Below are 20272 nucleotides of genomic sequence, written 5' to 3'. Positions count from 1 at the left end.
GAGCTCAGTGCGCTTCCTACAATTGGTCACAAAAGGTTGAAGAATGTAATATCCGATTATGAAATTGTCATGTCTAAAATTCAGCTACTACTCCACTAAAAAAAGTTTACGGTAAGTAAAGTGCGAATTGTGTGACCGCCCAGCCTCTGCCTTGTCTGGCTTCTGAGAGTCTGCACACAGTGGTCGGCGTTCTGCCACTTCCTGATCCAGCACCAGCTCTTCAAGTAGTGTGTCCTCCTCCAGATTGGCCCCCTGACAGATGATCTCCACAATCTTCTTAAAATCCTCCATGTATTCTGTAATAATATACCCGTTGAATCTTGTAATCGTGTTATGCATGTATGTAAAATAATTAGAATTATTTTTTTCCACAATGTTGTGATTAGATTGTTGAATTCTAATTGTGGATGTAGATATTTCAAATGAAAAATACATACGAAATGTTGGCTGCCCCAGGACTTTGCGCACAATAAATGCTCATTTCATGTACTTGAGATAGCACACAGTGTATTTAGTGTCCCCATCCTTTGTGACATCCTGGATCCGGTGTGCATTTTCTGCATGGAGGGGTCTGAGTTTCCACCAAAGAGCTCTGCCTGGACCAAACTGTCTGCACTCCGGAAAATGTGGTTCCACAAACATACGTACCATTCAAAGTATGTTGCTTGAGATGATGGTAATTTTGATAACATAGAATCAAATCAATTATTACAGTAACTATCCTTACCCTTTTGATGTCCTTTGGCTCAAATTGAGACTACTACGGTTCTTGTTGAGGGCAAGGCTTGACATGAAGCTTCTTTTTGCTTTAAAAAAGAAAAAAAAAACTTTTAAATAAGAAACTATGTTGAAATCCAGTAATATTTACACCTATACAGCCATTTTATTCTCTGAAAAACGCACAATACATTTGTAAATTACATGTACATGACAAATTTGAAAAGTAGGTGGGGTGAGCAATTTGTTTTTACATAAATTGGTGTGTTGTCAATCATGTAAATTGTACAGTACATTTACTCACATTTTGGTTGCAAACACCGAGTACATCACCTAAATCATCGTCCAAACATGTCGCCTGTGTAGCAGTTTCCTTCGACTCATACTCACTCCATAAGCATCTCATCCACCATCTGAAACAAAGTTTGAACTGTTGTTAACTTGGGCATGATGATGCCTTCAACACAGATACACAGCACAATACATAATAAAAATTAAAATAGACAACAAATGGAAAGTTAGCAGTTCCTCATTAGAAATTGGTACCTTTTCATTGACTGTATAATAATTGGCAGTGGTTATTTTTGCCATGAGCTGCTAAAATAAGTGCTGGTAACTTTCTAGATTGTAGTTCTTACCCGTTTTCTTTCTCTTTTCATAATGGCTGCTGACTGACGTTTTGCCACTGGTGCTGTTACCGTCGGTGTTGTACCTTTCTGATTGCTCCTTGGAAACATTGTCGGGACAGCTGTTGGCAAAAGCACTCTTTTGTGTTGCACATTTTAGCCAAGTGACAGCTTAAGGGCCAGGAGCGTGTCAAACGAGTCTTCCTCGAAATGTGCGCTGCACAACACTGACGGAGTCAGGTGTCCATTTATCTCTCGTCGGTTATGCTTGCTTTGTCCATTTTTCGTGAAGAACCGCGTCTTTGGGGAACCGAAGAAGGCTCACGCTATCCTCCCGTCGATTAGAGCAAAATCCAGCTACGCAACGACACGGTATTGTGAAAATTCAGGAGGCGATACGACACAAACCAACCGCTAGATTGCAGGGAAACTGTCTCTCTCGCTGCCGTCAGCTAACGTCATATCCGATTCAGAAGCAAAATTTTGCGCGGGTAATTTAAAAATAATTAAATAGTATTTTAACATGTTTTAACTCGATGAGCCGCTCATTTTGTCGTGTATAATATATTGTTCAAAACAACATTTAAAAAAAGATGTCCTGAGCTGTACCATACACTTTAACAATTTGTTTATAAATCTAAGATCTTCTATGTCACCGACCTCTAAATGATTGCAGTCGGGCCTGAATTGTTGCAGGAGCTTGCTTGCTTGAACTGTAGCTTTCTCAATGTTTTTTCTGACAGCTGGTATGTTGTCAAATCCCTCTGTAGAATAAGCATAAAGAACAAAAAATGAGAGAAATGTGAGAGGTAAAAATCAAACAAAATGCAATATAAAAAAAAATAGAACTGTGAATGGAATAAGTTTCAAATTGTTACGGCAGTTCATTCGTAATTGCATTAGAAAAAGATGTTATGGGACTTCCGGTGACGCCATGTTCCAAGCAGCTGCTTGAAGATCGCGCTCCGTCCATACTCGATATATTTCCTAACTAAAACCACAGTACTCGACGATTTTTTTTTCCCCTTTCTCTTTTTTTTCGAGATGGCAACATCCCTAAGAGGCAAAGGATCGCAAAAACAGGATCAAAATAAAGATAAAGGCGACAACTTGAGACAGCTAACGTTGAAACAGGCCTCGGGCGGTCCCGCAGCTACAGAAGATAGCATGCATAACTCCGAGTCTAAAATACTAGCTGAGCGTGAGAAGTTGAGGAAGGACAACCAAGAGGGCCATATGCAAACTCAACTCTCCCTGACAAGGCTGGAAACATCTTTTAAGGGACTGAGAGAAGATGTGACAAAATTGGAGAACAGAGTCGCGGAGGCGGAGGGCCGCATTGGTGCTAACGAGGACACCGCTAAACGACATGAGCAGGCCCTCCGCCATTTGCTACACAGAGAGATGGAATTGACGGCGCGTTGCGAGGATATGCAGAATAGACTGCGGCGAAACAACATGAGGATCTATCGCGTGCCAGAAGGGAGGGAGGGAAGAGATGTTAAGCTCTTCGTACAGGAGTTGCTTAAATCCGCAATTCAACTTTCCCCGGAGCTCGACATAGCCATTGAGAGGGCACACAGAGCTCTCTCCGGCAAGCCCAAAGATCCCAAAGCCTCCCCGCGCTCTCTGATTGTTAGATTCTTGGATTACTCTGTCAAGGAAACCATACTACGGAAAGCATGGGAGCAGAGGTCAGTAATGTACAACGGAATTCAGATTTACTTGGATCACGATTTTTCACCCGAGTTACAGAAGAGGAGAATGCTCGCGCGTGACGTCGTAAAGCAACTAAAAGTCAAGAATATCAGGGCGAAATGTGTTTTCCCTGCACAGTTGAAAATGTTCCTTGATGATGGTGAAAAAACCTACCCGACGTTATTGGATGCGCTCCCGGTGCTTAAGGAGAAGGGCGTACAGGTGCGAGTGGATGAGAGGGAGCGGATGGAAAATGAGCTGTTCCGGGAAGGTTGGAGAACCGCAGGAGCAAGACAGACATCGAGGAGAGGCCGCACAACTTTTTCCTACGCAGGGATTAAATCATTCTTCGACACAAAGGAGTAATTTCCCCCTCTCCTTTACATCTTTTTGCCCCCCCCCTTTTTTTCCCTTCTCCCCCCCCTTTTTTTCTCTCTCTCTCTATCCTTTTTCTTCTCCAACACTAACAAACCAAACCACCCCCCCCCCCCCCCTCGTCGCGTTTATTTGGAAATTTATGACAATCTAAGTTAGGATGAAAGATATACTGTTTAACATTTCATATTGTTGTTACGTATAATGTTAAGGGCTTAGGTAATCCTATCAAGAGAAAAAAGGTACTAAACCAACTAAAAAGGCTTAACTGTGCAATTGCAATGCTCCAGGAAACACACCTCTCTGATAAAGAGCATGAGAAGTTGAGGAGGGAATGGGTAGATCAACAATATTGCTCCTCATACCAACAGGGAAAGAAAAGGGGAGTTGCAATTCTCTTCAGCAAGGCTATTTATTTCTGTCATGAAAGGAGCTTCAGTGACAAAGAAGGAGATACTTGATGGTAATCGGCAGAATAGGGGGCATTATAATTACTTTGCTTAATTTATACGCCCCTAATCAGGATAACCCAGATTTCTTTAAGAAGATTGCATTATTGATAGCTGATAAAGCGAAGGGAATTGTTTTAATAGGGGGAGATTTCAATTGTGTTTTGAGAGCATATATTGATAAACTCCCTGCTGACCTGGGTCAAAAATCCAAAAAATCGAAGGCTCTAGCAACAATGATGGAGGAATTAGGCTTGGTGGATGTTTGGCGCCGCTTACATCCAAAAGACAAGGATTTTACTTTTTTTTCACATGTACACTGTACCCATTCGCGGTTAGACATGTTCTTGATTTCAGCAGTGGACTCCTTTAGAGCTATTCAATGTAATATTGACGCAATTACTATATCAGACCACGCCCCAGTGAGTCTGAACCTAAAGTTGAACCCAAAAAGGAATTTTAAATATTGGCGCGCCAATGTATCTATTCTAAATAAAAACGAAATTAAACAAGAATTGCAAAGAGGCCTAATGGAGTATATTCAAGTAAACAATAATGATGAGGTATCCCCGACAATATTATGGGAGGCAACAAAGTGTGTTTTGAGAGGTAACATTATTGCAATCTGCTCTAGATTAAAGAGAGAAAGACTTGCTGAAATAACGCAGTTATTAGACGAAATCCGTAAATTAGAGCGAGATTATCAGATAATGCAAAAAGATGACACACTTACCATGTTAAAGGAGAATAGACAGAAATTAAATGACCTATTAACCTATAAAGCTGAAGGCAGCTTCGATTTTTGAACCAAAAATATTACGAATTTAGCAACAGGGCCAGTCGGCTCTTGGCATTTCAGCTGCGTAAAGCACAATCGAGCAGAACAGTACATAAGATCAGATGCCCAAATTCTGGCGATATGATGCTTCAGCCCGACGACATTGCAAATGCATTTGCTGCTTATTACCAGGATTTGTATAAGGCGGAAAGTTACCCAGATAAGAAAGAAAAAAAAAGGAATTTCTTTAATTCGATTGAAATTGATAAACTGACTGAGGAGGAGGCGGAGCAGATAACAGGCCCGATTACACAAGAGGAGATCAAAAAAAAGTATTTTGAAACTTAAAAGTAACAAAACCCCTGGAGTGGATGGCATCCCAGGAGAAATATATAAAGCTTTTGAAAAGGAATTGACGCCACTTTTACATAAGGTGTATAATTATGTACTATCAGCAGGTGAAACTCCTCAGTCATGGTCTGAAGCGATTATTTGTGTTATTCATAAAGAAGGAAAGGATCCAACCCTTTGTACATCTTATCGCCCTATCAGTCTCCTATGTGTCGATATGAAAATACTTACCTCCATCATTGCTGATAGAATTCAGTGTCATATCCAGAAATTGGTAAAAGCTGATCAAACAGGTTTTATAACAGGCAGACATGGAGCAGATAATGTTAGAAGGGCCCTAAATCTTCAATTAGTAGCACAGGAAAGGAATACCCCATCATTGTTTTTAAGTCTGGATGATGAGAAGGCGTTCGATCGGGTTGATTGGGACTTTCTGCTACAGACATTACAATATATGGGTTTCAATGATACGTTTATTACATGGGTCCAAATGTTTTATAAAAATCCCAGGTCACGCGTGAGGGTTAACGGACACTGCTCTGATTTTTTTCCACTGGGACGTGGGACTAGACAGGGTGAAGTCCTCTCGCCATTATTTGCTCTTAGCATCGAGCCCCTTGTTGCTGAGTTAATCCGATCAAATCCACTCATACAGGGAATAAGAGATAAAAAAGATGCCTGTCATAAATTGTGCCTTTTTGCTGATGATATTTTGCTATTTTTGGAGAACCCCCTCACTTCCGTGCCAGCCTTGCTTAATAGTCTCGATCAGTACAGTATGGTATCAGGTTATAAAATTAACACAAATAAATCAGAAGCATTGATGCTTGTGGGTAACTGGCCACCACAATTAGACAGCCTTGTTTCTTTTAGGCAATCAAAACAGGGATTTAAATATCTGGGTGTAAATCTTACTCCCAAGACAACACAGTTGTTTTCATCGAATTATGACAAACTTTTCAAGGAAATTAAAAATGACTTGAGTAAATGGGATATACTTCCACTGTCCCTTCTGGGTAGGATTGAATGCATCAGAATGAATGTTCTTCCAAGGTTACTCTTTTTGTTTCAAAACCTCCCGATTTTTATACCCCAGTCTGCATTTAGATTATTAGACAAATTAATATCAAGATTTATCTGGCAGAACAGGAGACCAAGAATCCGTCTTAAAATCTTGATGCTGGGTAAAGAGTACGGTGGGCTGGGACTTCCCAACATCAAACTGTATTATTGGGCTGCCCAAATAAAAGCAATGGCGGCCTGGATCATACGGAATCCGGAGTCACACTGGGTTTCATTGGAGGAGCATTCATTACCAGGTATTTCCCTTTCAACTCTTCCCTTTCTCAATCTGCAGTGCCAGAAACGAATTGAAATCAAGAATGTATGGGTTAAACATACATTGAATGTCTGGAAACAGGTACAGAAACAAATAAAGGGGGTGGTTGCTCTTTCGCGGGCCATGCCCATAAGGGGGAATATTGAGTTTTTACCATCAATAATGGACAGTGGCTTTGATGGATGGGCTGAAAATAACCTCAGAACTTTGAGTCAATTATTTGAGGGAAACATGATTAAAAGCTTTGCACAATTATGTAGCAAATTCAATCTAATATCAAGGGATCATTATCGGTATCTACAAATTAGGAATTATTTAATGACACATCAGGATTGGGTATATATTAGAAGGGAACCAACTCATATAGAAAAGCATTTCAGTCAATTGATAGAGAATGGAAGTGTAATGAAAAAACAAGTGTCTTTCATGTATAAGAAATTACTAATGGATATATCAGATAACACTCAACACATAAAACAACAGTGGGAACTCGAATTGAATGTGACCTTGGATGATGATACTTGGGAAGATGTCTGTTCTGGTTGTCATAAGGGTGTAGGGAGTCAAATGTGGAAGGAATTTGACTGGAAAGCTAAAATAAGATTCTTTAGAACTCCATTAAAGTGCTCCGTGTATAAGCGTGGGGTTAGTGACAAATGTTGGAGGAATTGTGGTCTTGTGGGGGATCAGACTCACATTTTTTGGGACTGTCCCATCATACAAGGTTTCTGGACTGGAGTAAGGGAAAAATTGGAAAATATTCTTAAAGTGACACTCCCCCTGGACCCTTTGATTTATTTGTTGGATATATTCTTGGATAATTTGTCTCATGACCAGAAGTATTTGCTTCATCTCCTCCTAATGACTGCAAGAAAGATGATAACCATCAACTGGCTGAAACCTGAACCACCCACAGTTGCACAATGGTTAAAAAAAATCAAACAGTTGTACTCTATGGAACAATTGACAGCACAACTTCAGGTGAGGGTTCCTATTTTTGAAAGAAGATGGGGACCAATCCTGGACACTGTTAGATAGGGTATTGATACCCTGGGTATGTGGAGGAAATTTTTGTTGTTGTTTTTCATATTATTTGTATTTCCATGATACCAATTGTATGTAAAGGCCCCATCTCAGGACAATTATTGTTATTGTTGTTATTGTCGGTTTTGACAATAAAAGTAAAAAAAAAAAGAAAAAGATGTTATGATGAGAAATTATGCAACTAATGATGAATTAATAATTTGCAGTTTTTGAAGAATAATTGGATACTATTTAGGGATGGGCGAGTATCGATACCAGGTATCAGTATCGGTGCCAATACCAGTATCGACCGCCCTCATGTAGCCGTTTTACAATCAGGAAATAGAAATGAGAAATTAGAGGAACACAAATTTGTCAGTAATTTATTTATTTATTTATTTTTTTAGTAAAAATACTTTATTGGAATACATTGCTCTTCCTTTAAAAGTATTTGTCATTGTTGGGCGGAATTTTATGTAGTAGTGGCATTGATATTTGGTATTGGTGACTACTCACAATTGAGTATCATACCAGTCTGAAAAAAGTGGTATTGAACATCCTTACTATTAACTAATGATTAAAGAGGTACTCAACCCCAAATTAACTTTTTTTTTTGCTTATATAACGGTGTAATCAGATTCAGAATCAAATTTATTTAGTATATAGCAAAAGAATTAGGCTACTAGCACTGCCAAGCAGGGGCCAAATGAGCTTTTCCCTCCAAAGCCCACAGCAGGGTCTTTTGGCCCTGCACATTTGCATTAATAAAATCGTTAACGTAGTAGCATCCACCTATCATATGTAAATGCAGCCACTCCACAGCCATTATGCTGGAATATGCCCCAGTGTCCCACACACCAGTGTTCAACTGATGCTTATAGAAGTCTAGTCATATTCTAGTTTGTGTCAGTTTAACACTAACTACTATTTTCAGAAGAGTAAACTTTGTTGTCAATGTAAAGTATCATTGAGAATTTGGGCGGCGGGGGGGCGGGGAGGGGCACACTTTATTGTTGTGTTCTGTCTTACAATTTTACTTTTGAAAAAACAAGATATTTCTCACAGTTTATTTGTGGGTCCTATGTATGCAAACAATATTTGTTAGAACATACTACGTATGTGCTGATTGTAGAAAGTATAACATTGAACCCGTATCAAATGTAAAACTCTAGTGAGAGGCTAACACAGTTAGTAATTTCTTCCTGTGATTTATTGATGACGCACAGGATTCAAACGAGTTATCAGCTTTGAAACAAACACAATTGCACTCTATACTGAAAATACCATAAAACACCACATAATGCTATGCCCTCTATATTGCACAGTCTTGGCACTTCCAAGCCTTCTCTCTGCACCTGCCACAAGTGTACTTGCCAAGGAGCGTAGTCTTCCGTCAGAGGAGTTGTTTGGTGAGTGCCAGAGATGTGAAGAAATTATCCGTCGTTACAGTTCTCTCTTTGTCCAGAAATAGCTCCATAAGCTCCATCACCACATCTTCTACCACTCTGACCCTTTTGGGGCAGCTTGGGGTCTTTCCCAAGATAGGGGATCATGTTGCCAACATATTTTGTCTTCAGGTCACATGCCACACAGAACCTATCCCAAACTTATCTGATTTTGATGGAATATACTGGATGAAAGTGCAGCGATACTTTGTTGGGAACAGCTGTCATCTATGGCGATGTGCCAGTCTGGATTGTACGACAAAATGCAGTTTGTCACAAAGGACCTCCAAACATCAGAGATTAGGGCAAACCTGTCAGTCTCAGATCGTTCAGCATGCGTGCCCTTATCAGCAAAGCGTAGGTGTCTCATGATATTCTGGAAGCAGTTCCGGGCCATATTCTTCATGATATCAGGTCTTCCCCGTTTTTTTTTTTTAGACCAACAATCTTGCAGCAATGGAAGCCTGGCTACTCTCCACAAGAAGATGATGGCAATGAATGCCATAAGCTCAGGGACAGACAAAGACCATTTCTCCTAGGTGACCTGTCCATGCTGAACGGTCCTCACTGTCAAATTCAGCGCTTGAATGCTTACAGGTGAACAGGTTCATTGGAAACAGATGAGTGTCATGATTAGGTATAAAAGGGGCATCCTCAAAAGGCTCAATTATGTTATTTGATATAGATTCAGTCCTACATTTTCTACAAGCTACACATACATACATACCGGTACATATTATGCTATAGCAAATATTGTTTGAATACACAGGACACACATAAATAATAAGGAATGTGTTATTTTCAACAAACAAGTTATCAGGAATTAATGACAAACATATAATTTTATTGTTGGGAATATTTGGTATTTCTTGCAATTTTATTGCAAGAATACAATTGGTACATTGTGGTCACACAGCCAAATTCTCACCTTTGCTTGTTCTCAACCAGAACAAAGGGACATCTGGGTCCATTTGGGCAGCCTAATTAGCACCCTTGCTCAGGTACATTCCAGCATAATGTCTGTGTAAACATTTACATACGCATTTACGTGTCAACAGTGTATGACCGTTAAGAAAACAATATGTTAATTCAAAGTGAAGAGCCAAATGGCCCCGGTCCAGCATTTGAAAGGGCAGGAAAAAATTTAGGTATTGCAATAGGAAGAGAAATGGAGTAGGAGTTATCGTGAAGGAGGAGTTTGTTAAGAACGTCCTGGAGGTAAAAAGAATGTCCGATAGGGTGAATAGCCTGACGCTAGGAATCGAAGTGTGATGATCAACGTTGTTAATGGGTAGGTATGCACCACAGGTAGGATGTGAGCTGGAGGAGAAGGAGAACTTTTGGTTGGAACTTGTTAAATTGATGAAGAGCATCCCGAGATGTGAGAGAGTTGTCATTGGTGCAGACTTCAATGGACATGTGGGTGCAGGAAAAAACGGAGATGAGGAGGTGATGGGCAGGTTTGGTATCCAGGAGAGGAAAGCAGAAGGACAGATGGTGGTTGATTTTACAAAAAGGATGGAAATGGCTGTCGTGAATACTTTCTTCAAGTCAAGGGGTCAAGTTTGGGATTTTTTAAGCATGTACCGGGGAGTTATTAAGCATATCCTTTATTCACGATACTGCTTTTAATGTCCATAGAGGCTATCAAAAATAAATAAAACTAAACAAAAAATACGTATGTTTGGATAGGTCTGATGCGAGTAAACGTTTTGAGTGGTGAAAAGTAAAAGAATATTCATAAATGACTTAGTTATCACACTGAGAATGAGTTTACAATTTTTGTAAAAATCCCGTAAGTGGGGTATTTTTTTTTCTGTCTCAAGAACTCGGTGGCGCTGCATATATAACTGAATGTTGTGATAAAGATACCTTCAAGCCTTGACGATAAACATACATGTCAAGTTTGGGATTTTTTGCAGCATGTACCGGGTGAGTTATCAAGCATATACTTTTTCATTGCGAAACGTGTTTACAATTTTTGTAAAAATACCGTAAGTGGTGTATTTTTTTTTTCACGCCTCAAGGGCTCGGTGGCGCTGCATATATAACTGAATGTTATCATAGAGATAGCTTCAGGTCTTGACTATGAACATACATGTCAAGTTTGGGATTTTTTTGGCGCATGTACCGGGGAGTTATTAAGCATATCTTTTTTTCAGTGCGAAACACAAATTTTGATGCCCCGCCCTCATCATATAGTATTTCGAAAAGTCAAGATTTTTCCCCCTGTCGTTGGCTCAGTTCTTGACATGGTCCAGGTCAAGTCTTTACTCAGTCGGATGAAACGTAGGAGAAGTGGGCAAAAGTATGCCCCCTGCAAATGTGCAAAAATCGTCAAAAACGGGACATTCAAAAATTCATAGCTCACTTCCTGTTCATTTTAGCATATAGGTCCAAGAGACTTTTTTGTAGGTCTTGGGCTCCCTCATACACCGAAGAATTTCCAAAGATCTTGCTTAAACGTACAACCAGGGCTGCTTCGTTAAAAATTTCTAGGGGGCGCTATTGAGTCATTTTTGTAAAAATAGCACAGTCAACAATAAAATATTGCTCATTTTACCAGGCCAGATGTGTGTGCCAAGTTTCATGAGTTTCTGTGCATGTTTAGACCCTCAAAACTGGCGTTGTTTTCTTGGCGAACAGCGCTTAGCCACGCCCAGAGCAATTCGCGAAAACTCACAAACTTCGTGTTGTGACATCATGAAGGCCGAAACCCTCATCTGAGCAAATATGAGGTAGGTCCAGTTAACGTATTTGAGGAAAAACGTAGAAGAAAATTCGTAAGAAAAAAAATTGTCACTCGGTGGCGCTATCAGTAAGATGAAATACAAGTTCGTAGATGTCTTTAGGGCTGGACTCTCATCAAATGTGTGCAATTTTGAGAAGATAGGATCATCTCGGTCAAGTTAATATAGCTTTTATTGTCACGAAAAATCTTCAGACTTTGCGTCACCGTAGCGGCCACGCCCTTTGGCCAAAAGTTACAATATTCGGTGTGGGGCATGATCAACATCTTAAGGCTTTTCTGACCAATTTTCAACTGGATCCCTTCAACGAGCTCAGCACAGTAGCTAAAAACGTAAAGTATGACATTTATTGTGACCACTAGGTGGCGCTAAATGTATAACTGAATTTCATTGTATAGATGTTTTCAGGCCGTGACTATTACATTGCCTGAGAAGTTTGAGATTTTTTGGAGCTTTTTTTTGCTTTTATTGTCCTTAGAGGCGATCAAAAAAATATGAAACTAAATAAAAAAAGTCCATATGTTTGGATCGGTCTGATGCCAGTGAACATATTGAGTGGTGGGAAGTAAAAGAATATTCATAAATGACTTAGTTATCACACTTACAAAATAAAAAATACCGTAAGTGAGGCATTTTTATTTTTTATTTTTTTTGCCTCAAGGACTAAGTGGCGCTGTATTTATAACTGAATTTTGTCATAGAGATACCTTCAGGCCTTGACTATAAATATACATTTCAAGCATGGGATTTTTTGGAGCATGTACCTGGGAGTTATTAAGCATATCCTTCATTCACGATATTGCTTTTAATGTCAATAGAGGCTATCAAAAATCAACAAAACTAAATAACAAAAATGTTTATGTTTGGTTAGGTCTGATGCCACTGAACATTTTGAGTGGTAGAGAGTAAAAGAATATTCATAAATGACTTAGTTATAACACTTAGAATGAGTTTACATTTTTTGAAAAAATACCGTAAGTGGGGTATTTTTTTTTTCATGCCTTCAGGGCTCGGTGGCGCTGCATATATAACTGAATGTTGTCATAGAGATAGCTTCAGGCCTTGACTATAAACATACATGTCAAGTTTGGGATTTTTTGGAGCATGTACAAGGGAGTTATTAAGCATATCCTTTTTCATTTCGAAACACCCCCTGACTATTAAGTTGCATGAGAAGTTTTTTTGGAGCTTGTACATGGGAGTTATTAAGCATTTTGTCTTTCAGGATAAATGAAATTTTCAAGGCAATTTTTGATGCCCCGCCCCCGTCATATTGTACTTCGAAAAGTCAAGATTTTTTGCCCAGTTGTTGTCTCAGGTCTTGAGATGATACATGGCAAGTTTGAAGTCAATTGGATGAAAAATGTTTGCAAAGGGGGAAAAAGCATGACCACAGTGAATGTGCCAAAATGGGCCAAAATTGGACATTCAAAAATTCATAGCTCACTTCCCGTACATTTTAGGAAATGGCTTCCACTGAATTTTTTGTGCGGCTCGGGGTGCTACACGTGCCTGCCAATTTTCTTAGCTCTCGGTCAAACGGGCCGTGATTGGTTTTTATTTTTCTACGCTAGGTGGCGCTATAGAGTTGCGTTGTTATGACAACTTCATAATATCAAATTTTTCGCCGGACCCGAAGAGATTGCAGAGTTTGGTGAGTTTTCGTAAATGTTTAGGCCCTCAAAAATGCGATCGTTTATGGAGAAGAAGAAGAAGAAGAAGAATTCTTACAAAAACAAGAGGGACCTCGCAGCGGTCGCTGCTCGGGCCCTAATAATAATAGAAATAACTAGAGCTGCAAGCAGCAATAAAGGGCCCTCCCAGCCCGGGCCACGTTGGGATACTTGCACGTTGGGGTACTGGCACATTGGGAGCAGAGTTTCTTTGAAAATATAATGAACCTTTATAATGAACCTTTATATGTGGATTTTTTTTGCCAGGTGTGATGAGTGTGTCAAGCTCAATGGGTTTTGGTGATTGTTAAGATCTGCCAAAATCAGCGTCTTTTTTTATTTTAGGCAATGAGTTGCCCTGATTTGGTATTTTTTGCAAAAATACATAGACACATCATCTCTCGTACTCATTGCACAATGTTGCTTTTATTGTCCATAGAGGCGATAAAAAAAAATGAAACTAAATAAAAAAGTACATATGTTTGGATCGGGCTGATGCCAATGAACATTTTGAGTGGTGGAAAGTAAAAGAATATTAAAAAAAATGACTTAGTTATCACATTTACAATGAGTTTACAATTTTTATAAAAAGACCGTAAGTGAGGCATTTTTTTTTATGACTCAAGGACTAGGTGGCGCTGTATTTATAACTGAATTTTGTCATAGAGATATCTTCAGGCCTTGACTATAAATATACATTTCAAGTATAAGATTTTTTTGAGCATGTACCTGGGAGTTATTAAGCATATCCTTCATTTACGATATTGCTTTTAATGTCCATAGAGGCTATCAAAAATCAATAAAACTAAATAACAAAAATATGTATGTTTGGTTAGGTCTGATGCCAGTGAACATTTTGAGTAGTGGAAAGTAAAAGAATATTCATAAATGATTTAGTTATAACACTTACAATGAGTTTACATTTTTTGCAAAAATACCGTAAGTGGGGTATTTATTTTTCATGCCTCAAGGGCTAGGTGGCGCTGCATATATAACTGAATGTTGTCATAGAGATAGCTTCAGGCCTTGACGATAAACATACATGTCAAGTTTGGGATTTTTTGGAGCATGTACCGGGGAGTTATTAAGCATATCCTTTTTCAATTGTGAAACACAAAATTTGATGCCCCGCCCTCATCATATAGTATTCCGAAAAGTCAAGATTTTTCCCCCTGTTGTTGGCTCAGGTCTTGACATGGTCCAGGTCGGTCAGATGAAACGTGTAGGAGAAGTGGGCAAATGTATGCCCCCTGTAAATGTGCTAAAATCGTCAAAAATGGGACATTCAAAAATTCGTAGCTCACTTCCTGTTCATTTTAGCACATGAGTACAAGAGACTTTTTTGTAGGTGTTGGGCTCCCTAATACACCTAAAAATTTCCAAAGATCTTGCTTAAACGTACAACCGGGGCTGCTTCGTTAAAAATTTCTAGGGGGCGCTATTGAGTCATTTTTGGAAAAATAGCACAATCCACGATAAAATATTGCTCATTTTGCCAGGCCAGATGTGTGCGCCAAGTTTCATGAGTTTCTGTGCATGTTTCGGCCCTCAAAATTGGAGTTGTTTTCTTGGTGAACAGCGCTTAGCCAAAACTCACAAACTTCGTGTTGTGACATCATGAAGGCCGAAACCCTCATCTGACAAATATGAGGTAGGTCCAGTTAACGTGTTTGGAGAAAAACGTATTAGAAAATTCGTAAGAAAAAAAATTGCCACTATTTGGCGCTATCAGTAAGATGAAATACAAGTTCGTAGATGTCTTAAGGGCTGGACTCTCGTCAAATGTGTGAAATTTTGAGAAGATAGGATCATCTGGGTCAAGTTAAAGCGACTTTTATTGTCACGAAAAATCTTCATATTTTGCGGCACCGTAACGGCCACGCCCTTTGGCGAAAAGTTACAATATTCGGTGTGGGGCATGATCAACATCTTAAGGCTTTTCTGACCAATTTTCAACTGGATCCCTTCAACGAGCTCGGCACAGTAGCTAAAAACGTAAAGTATGACATTTATTGTGACCACTAGGTGGCGCTAAATGTATAACTGAATTTCATTGTATAGATGTTTTCAGGCCGTGACTATTACATTGCCTGAGAAGTTTGAGATTTTTTGGAGCTTGAACATGGGAGTTATTAAGCATTTGCTCTTTCTGGACAAATGAAATTTTAAAGGCAATTTTTGATGCCCCGCCCACGTCATATAGTATTTCAAAAAGTCAACATTTTTTGCCTAGTTATTGTCTCGGGTCTTGAGATGATACATGGCAAGTTTGAAGTCAACTGGATAAAAAATGTTTGCAAAGGGTTAAAAAGCATGACCACAGTGAATGTGCCAAAATGGGCCAAAATTGGACATTCAAAAATTCATAGCTCATTTCCTGTACATTTTAGGAAATGGCTTTCGCTGACTTTTTTGTGCGTCTCGGGGTGCTACACGTGCCTCCCAATTTTCGTAGCTCTAGGTCAAACAGGCCGGGATTGGTTTTTATTTTTCTACGCTAGGGGGCGCTATAGAGTCGCGTTGTTATGACAACTTCATAATATCAAATTTTTCGCCGGGCCCGAAGAGATTGCAAAGTTTGGTGAGTTTTCGGAAATGTTGAGGTCCTCAAAAATGCGATCGTTTGCGGAGAATAAAGAAGAAGAAGAAGAAGAAGAAGAAGAAGAAGAAGAAGAAGAAGAAGAAGAAGAAGAAGAAGAAGAAGAAGAAGAAGAAGAATTCTTACAAAAACAAGAGGGACCTCGCAGCGGTCGCTGCTCGGGCCCTAATAATAATAATTTTTACAAAAACAATAGGGACCTCGCAGCGGTCGCTGCTCGGGCCCTAACTACAACTTGTGTAGACAGTAGGGGTGGGAATCTCTGACATGAGGCAGATTCGATATGTATCTCGATACACAGGTTGCGATTCGATTGAAAAACGATTATCTTTCAGAACAGAACGGTTCGATACGGTTCGATTAAGTTTGGGAACGATACAATTTTCGATTCGATACGATTCATTTCAATATTCAAAACTTATAGTGACATTTGTTGCTTGTAAACAATCTTAAAACACCATAAATTTTTACATTATCAAAAATGTGTTAAAAAAGAACAACAACTATGTCTTCTATATTTTTAGATATTGAATCAATTATTTAAATGGACCGCAACAAAGGGCTGGGCTGAGTGAAAAATGTATCAGTTTAAATATTTATTAGTCGTTATTGACAGTTATAATTAGGGCCCGAGCAGCGACCGCTGCGAGATCTCTATTGTTTTTGTAAAAATTATTATTATTGTTATTATTATTAGGGCCCGAGCAGCGACCGCTGCGAGGTCCCTATTGTTTTTGTAAAAATTATTATTATTATTAGGGCCCGAGCAGCGACCGCTGCGAGGTCCCTCTTGTTTTTGTAAGAATTATTAGGGCCCGAGCAGCGACCGCTGCGAGGTCCCTATTGTTTTTGTAAAAATTATTATTATTATTAGGGCCCGAGCAGCGACCGCTGCGAGGTCCCTATTGTTTTTGTAAAAATTATTATTATTATTCTTCTTCTTCTTCTTCTTCTTTATTCTCCGCAAACGATCGCGATTTTGGGTACCTAAACATTCACGAAAACTCACCGAACTTTGCACACTCCTCAGGCCCGGCGAAAAATTTGATATTATTAAGTCGTCATAACAATGCGACTCGATAGCGCCCCCTAGCGTAGAAAAATAAAAACCAAGCCCGGCACGTTTGAGCTAGAGCAACAAAAATTGGCAGGCACGTGTAGCACCCCGAGACGCACAAAAAAGTCTATTGGGACCATGTAGCTAAAATGTACAGGAAGTGAGCTATGAATTTTTTAATGTCCAATTTTGGCCTATTTTGGCACATTCACTGTGGTCATGCTTTTTCCCCCTTTGCAAACATTTTTCATCCAATTGACTTCAAACTTGGCATTTATCATCTCAAGACCTGAGAGAACAACTGGGCAAAACATCTTGCCTTTTTGAAATACTATATGACGGGGGCAGGGCATCAAATATTGCCTTTAAAATTTCATTTGTCCAGAAAGAGCAAATGCTTAATAACTCCCATGTTCAAGCTCCAAAAAATCTCAAACTTCTCCGGCAATGTAATAGTCACGGCCTGAAAACATCTATATGATAAAATTCAGTTATACATATAGCGCCACCTAGTGGTAACAATAAATGTCATACTTTACGTTTTTAGCTACTGCGCTGAGCTCGTTGAAGGGATCCAGTTGAAAATTGGTCAGAAAAGCCTTAAGATGTTGATCATGCCCCACACCGAATATTGTAACTTTTCGCCAAAGGGCGTGGCCGCTACGGTGCCGCAAAGTCTAAAGATTTTTCGTGACAATAAAAGCTGCATGAACTTGACCGAGATGATCCTATCTTCTCAAAATTTCACACATTTGATGAGAGTCCAGCCCTAAAGACATCTATGAACTTATATTTCATCTTACTGATAGCGCCAACTAGTGGCAATTTTTTTTCTTACGAATTTTCTTCTACGTTTTTTCTCCAAACACGTGAACTGGACCTACCTCATATTTGCTCAGATGAGGGATTCGGCTTTCATGATGTCACAACACGAAGTTTGTGAGTTTTCGCGAATCGCTGTGGGCGTGGCTAAGCACTGTTCGCCAAGAAAACAACGCCAGTTTTGAGGGTCTAAACATGCGCAGAAACTCATGAAACTTGGCACACATATCTGGCCTGGCAAAATGAGCAATATTTTATCATGTATTGTCCTATTTTTACAAAAATGACTCAATAGCGCCCCCTAGAAGTTTTTAACGAAGTAGCCCCGATTGTACGTTTAAGCAAGATCTACGAAAATTTTTAGGTGTATGAGGGAGCCAAAGACCTACAAAAAAGTCTCTTGGACCCATATGCTAAAATGAACAGGAAGTGAGCTACGAATTTTTGAATGTCCCATTTTTGACGATTTTTGCACATTCACAGGGGGCAGACTTTTGCCCACTTCTCCTACACGTTTCATCTGACTGAGTTAAGACTTGACCTGGACCATGTCAAGACCTGAGCCAACGACAGGGGGAAAAATCTTGACTTTTCGAAATACTATATGATGAAGGCGGGGCATAAAATTTTGTGTTTCGCACTGAAAAAGGATATGCTTCATAACTCCCCGGTACATGCTCCAAAAAATCCCAAACTTGACATGTATGTTTATCGTCAAGGCCTGAAGCTATCTCAATGACAACATTCAGTTATATGTGCAGCGTCACCTAGCCCTTGAGGCATAAAAAAAAAATACCCCACATACGGTATTTTGTACAAAAAATGTAAACTCATTCTAAGTGTGATAACTAAGTCATTTATGAATATTCTTTTAGTTTCCACCACTCAAAATGTTCACTGGCATCAGACTTATCCAAACATATATATATTTTTATTTATTTTTGATAGCCTCTGTGGACATTAAAAGCAATATCGTGAATGAAGGATATGCTTAATAACTCCACGGTACATGCTCCAAAAAAAATCCCACACTTTACATGTATGCTTATAATCAAGGCCTGAAGGTATCTCGATGACAACATTCAGTTATAAATACAGCGCCACCTAGCCCTTGAGGCTTATAAAAAAAAAAAAAAACACATACGGTATTTTGTACAAAAAATGTAAACTCATTCTAAGTGTTATAACTAAGTCATTTATGAATATTCTTTTAGTTTCCACCACTCAAATTGTTCACTGGCTTCACACCGATCCAAACGTATGTACGTTTCCATTTTGTTTTATTCATTTTTGATTGCCCCTTTGGACAATAAAAGTAACATTGTGCAATGAGTACAACGAGCGATGATGTATATATACACTTTTACAAAAAATACCAATCAGGGAAACTCATTGCCTAAAAATAAATAAGGACGCTGATTTTTGCAGGTCTTAACAATCACCAAAACCCGTTGAGCTTGACAGACACTGGCAAAAAAAATATTCTACATGTAAACGTTTATTATGCCATTTTCAAAGAAATTTTGCTTCCAATATGCCTGTACCCCAACGTGCCAGTACCCTAACGTGCAAGTACCCCAACGTGCAAGGACCCCAACGTGGCCCGGGCTGCGAGGGTCCTTTATAGCTGCTCGCAGCTCTAGTTATTATTATTCTTCTTCTTCTTCTTTATTCTCCGCAAACAATCGCGATTTTGGGTACCTAAATATTCACGAAAACTCACCGAACTTTGCACACTCCTCAGGTCCGGCGAAAAATTTGATATTATGAAGTCGTTATAACAACGCGACTCTATAGCGCCCCCTAGCATAGAAAAATAAAAACCAAGCCCGGCACGTTTGAGCTAGAGCAACGTAAATTGGCAGGCACGTGTAGCACCCCGAGACGCACAAAAAAGTCTATTGGGACCATGTAGCTAAAATGTACAGGAAGTGAGCTATGAATTTTTTAATGTCCAATTTTGGCCTATTTTGGCACATTCACTGTGGTCATGCTTTTTCCCCCTATGCAAACATTTTTCATCCCATTGACTTCAAACTTGGTATTTATCATCTCAAGACCTAAGAGAACAGCTGGGCAAAAAGTCTTGCCTTTTCGAAATACTATATGACGGGGGCGGGGCATCAAATATTGCCTTTAAAATTTCATTTGTCCAGAAAGAGCAAATGCTGAATAACTCCCATGTACAAGCTCCAAAAAATCTCAAACTTCTCAGGCAACGTAATAGTCACGGCCTGAAAACATCTATATGACAAAATTCAGTTATACATATAGCGCCACCTAGTGGTTACAATAAATGTCATACTTTACGTTTTTAGCTACTGTGCTGAGCTCGTTGAAGGGATCCAGTTGAAAATTGGTCAAAAAAGCCTTAAGATGTTGATGATGCCCCACACCGAATATTGTAACTTTTCGCCAAAGGGCGTGGCCGCTACGGTGACGCAAAGTCTGAAGATTTTTCGTGACAATAAAAGCTGCATTAACTTGACCGAGATGATCCTATCTTCTCAAAATTTCACACACTTGATGAGAGTCCAGCTCTAAAGACATCTACTAACTTACATTTCATC

General features: G+C 39.3%; 1 protein-coding gene across 7 annotated transcripts in view; it reads right to left on the bottom strand.

Annotated features, from left to right (window-relative positions):
• Nucleotides 1-20272, bottom strand: part of rab3gap1 (RAB3 GTPase activating protein subunit 1) — a 506336-nt gene that overhangs the window by 68469 nt on the left and 417595 nt on the right. For 3 of the 7 annotated variants that reach the window (XM_077536293.1, XM_077536292.1, XM_077536294.1), the window contains one exon: nucleotides 2004-2107. The exons of 1 other annotated variant lie outside the window; for it this stretch is intronic. In XM_077536293.1, the coding sequence (XP_077392419.1) occupies nucleotides 2004-2107 (104 nt within the window). Of the gene's footprint in view, nucleotides 1-26; nucleotides 297-437; nucleotides 611-727; nucleotides 807-1021; nucleotides 1131-1355; nucleotides 1466-2003; nucleotides 2108-9729; nucleotides 9822-20272 lie in introns of those variants that run through there. 3 more of the 7 variants (XR_013287213.1, XR_013287212.1, XR_013287214.1) reach the window with 3 other exon arrangements.

The sequence above is a fragment of the Festucalex cinctus genome, chromosome 11 (assembly GCF_051991245.1).
Source record: "Festucalex cinctus isolate MCC-2025b chromosome 11, RoL_Fcin_1.0, whole genome shotgun sequence".
In the NCBI taxonomy this organism is placed as follows: domain Eukaryota; kingdom Metazoa; phylum Chordata; class Actinopteri; order Syngnathiformes; family Syngnathidae; genus Festucalex; species Festucalex cinctus.
Note: the sequence above shows the minus strand (reverse complement) of the source record. Positions and strands in the feature narration are given on the sequence as shown.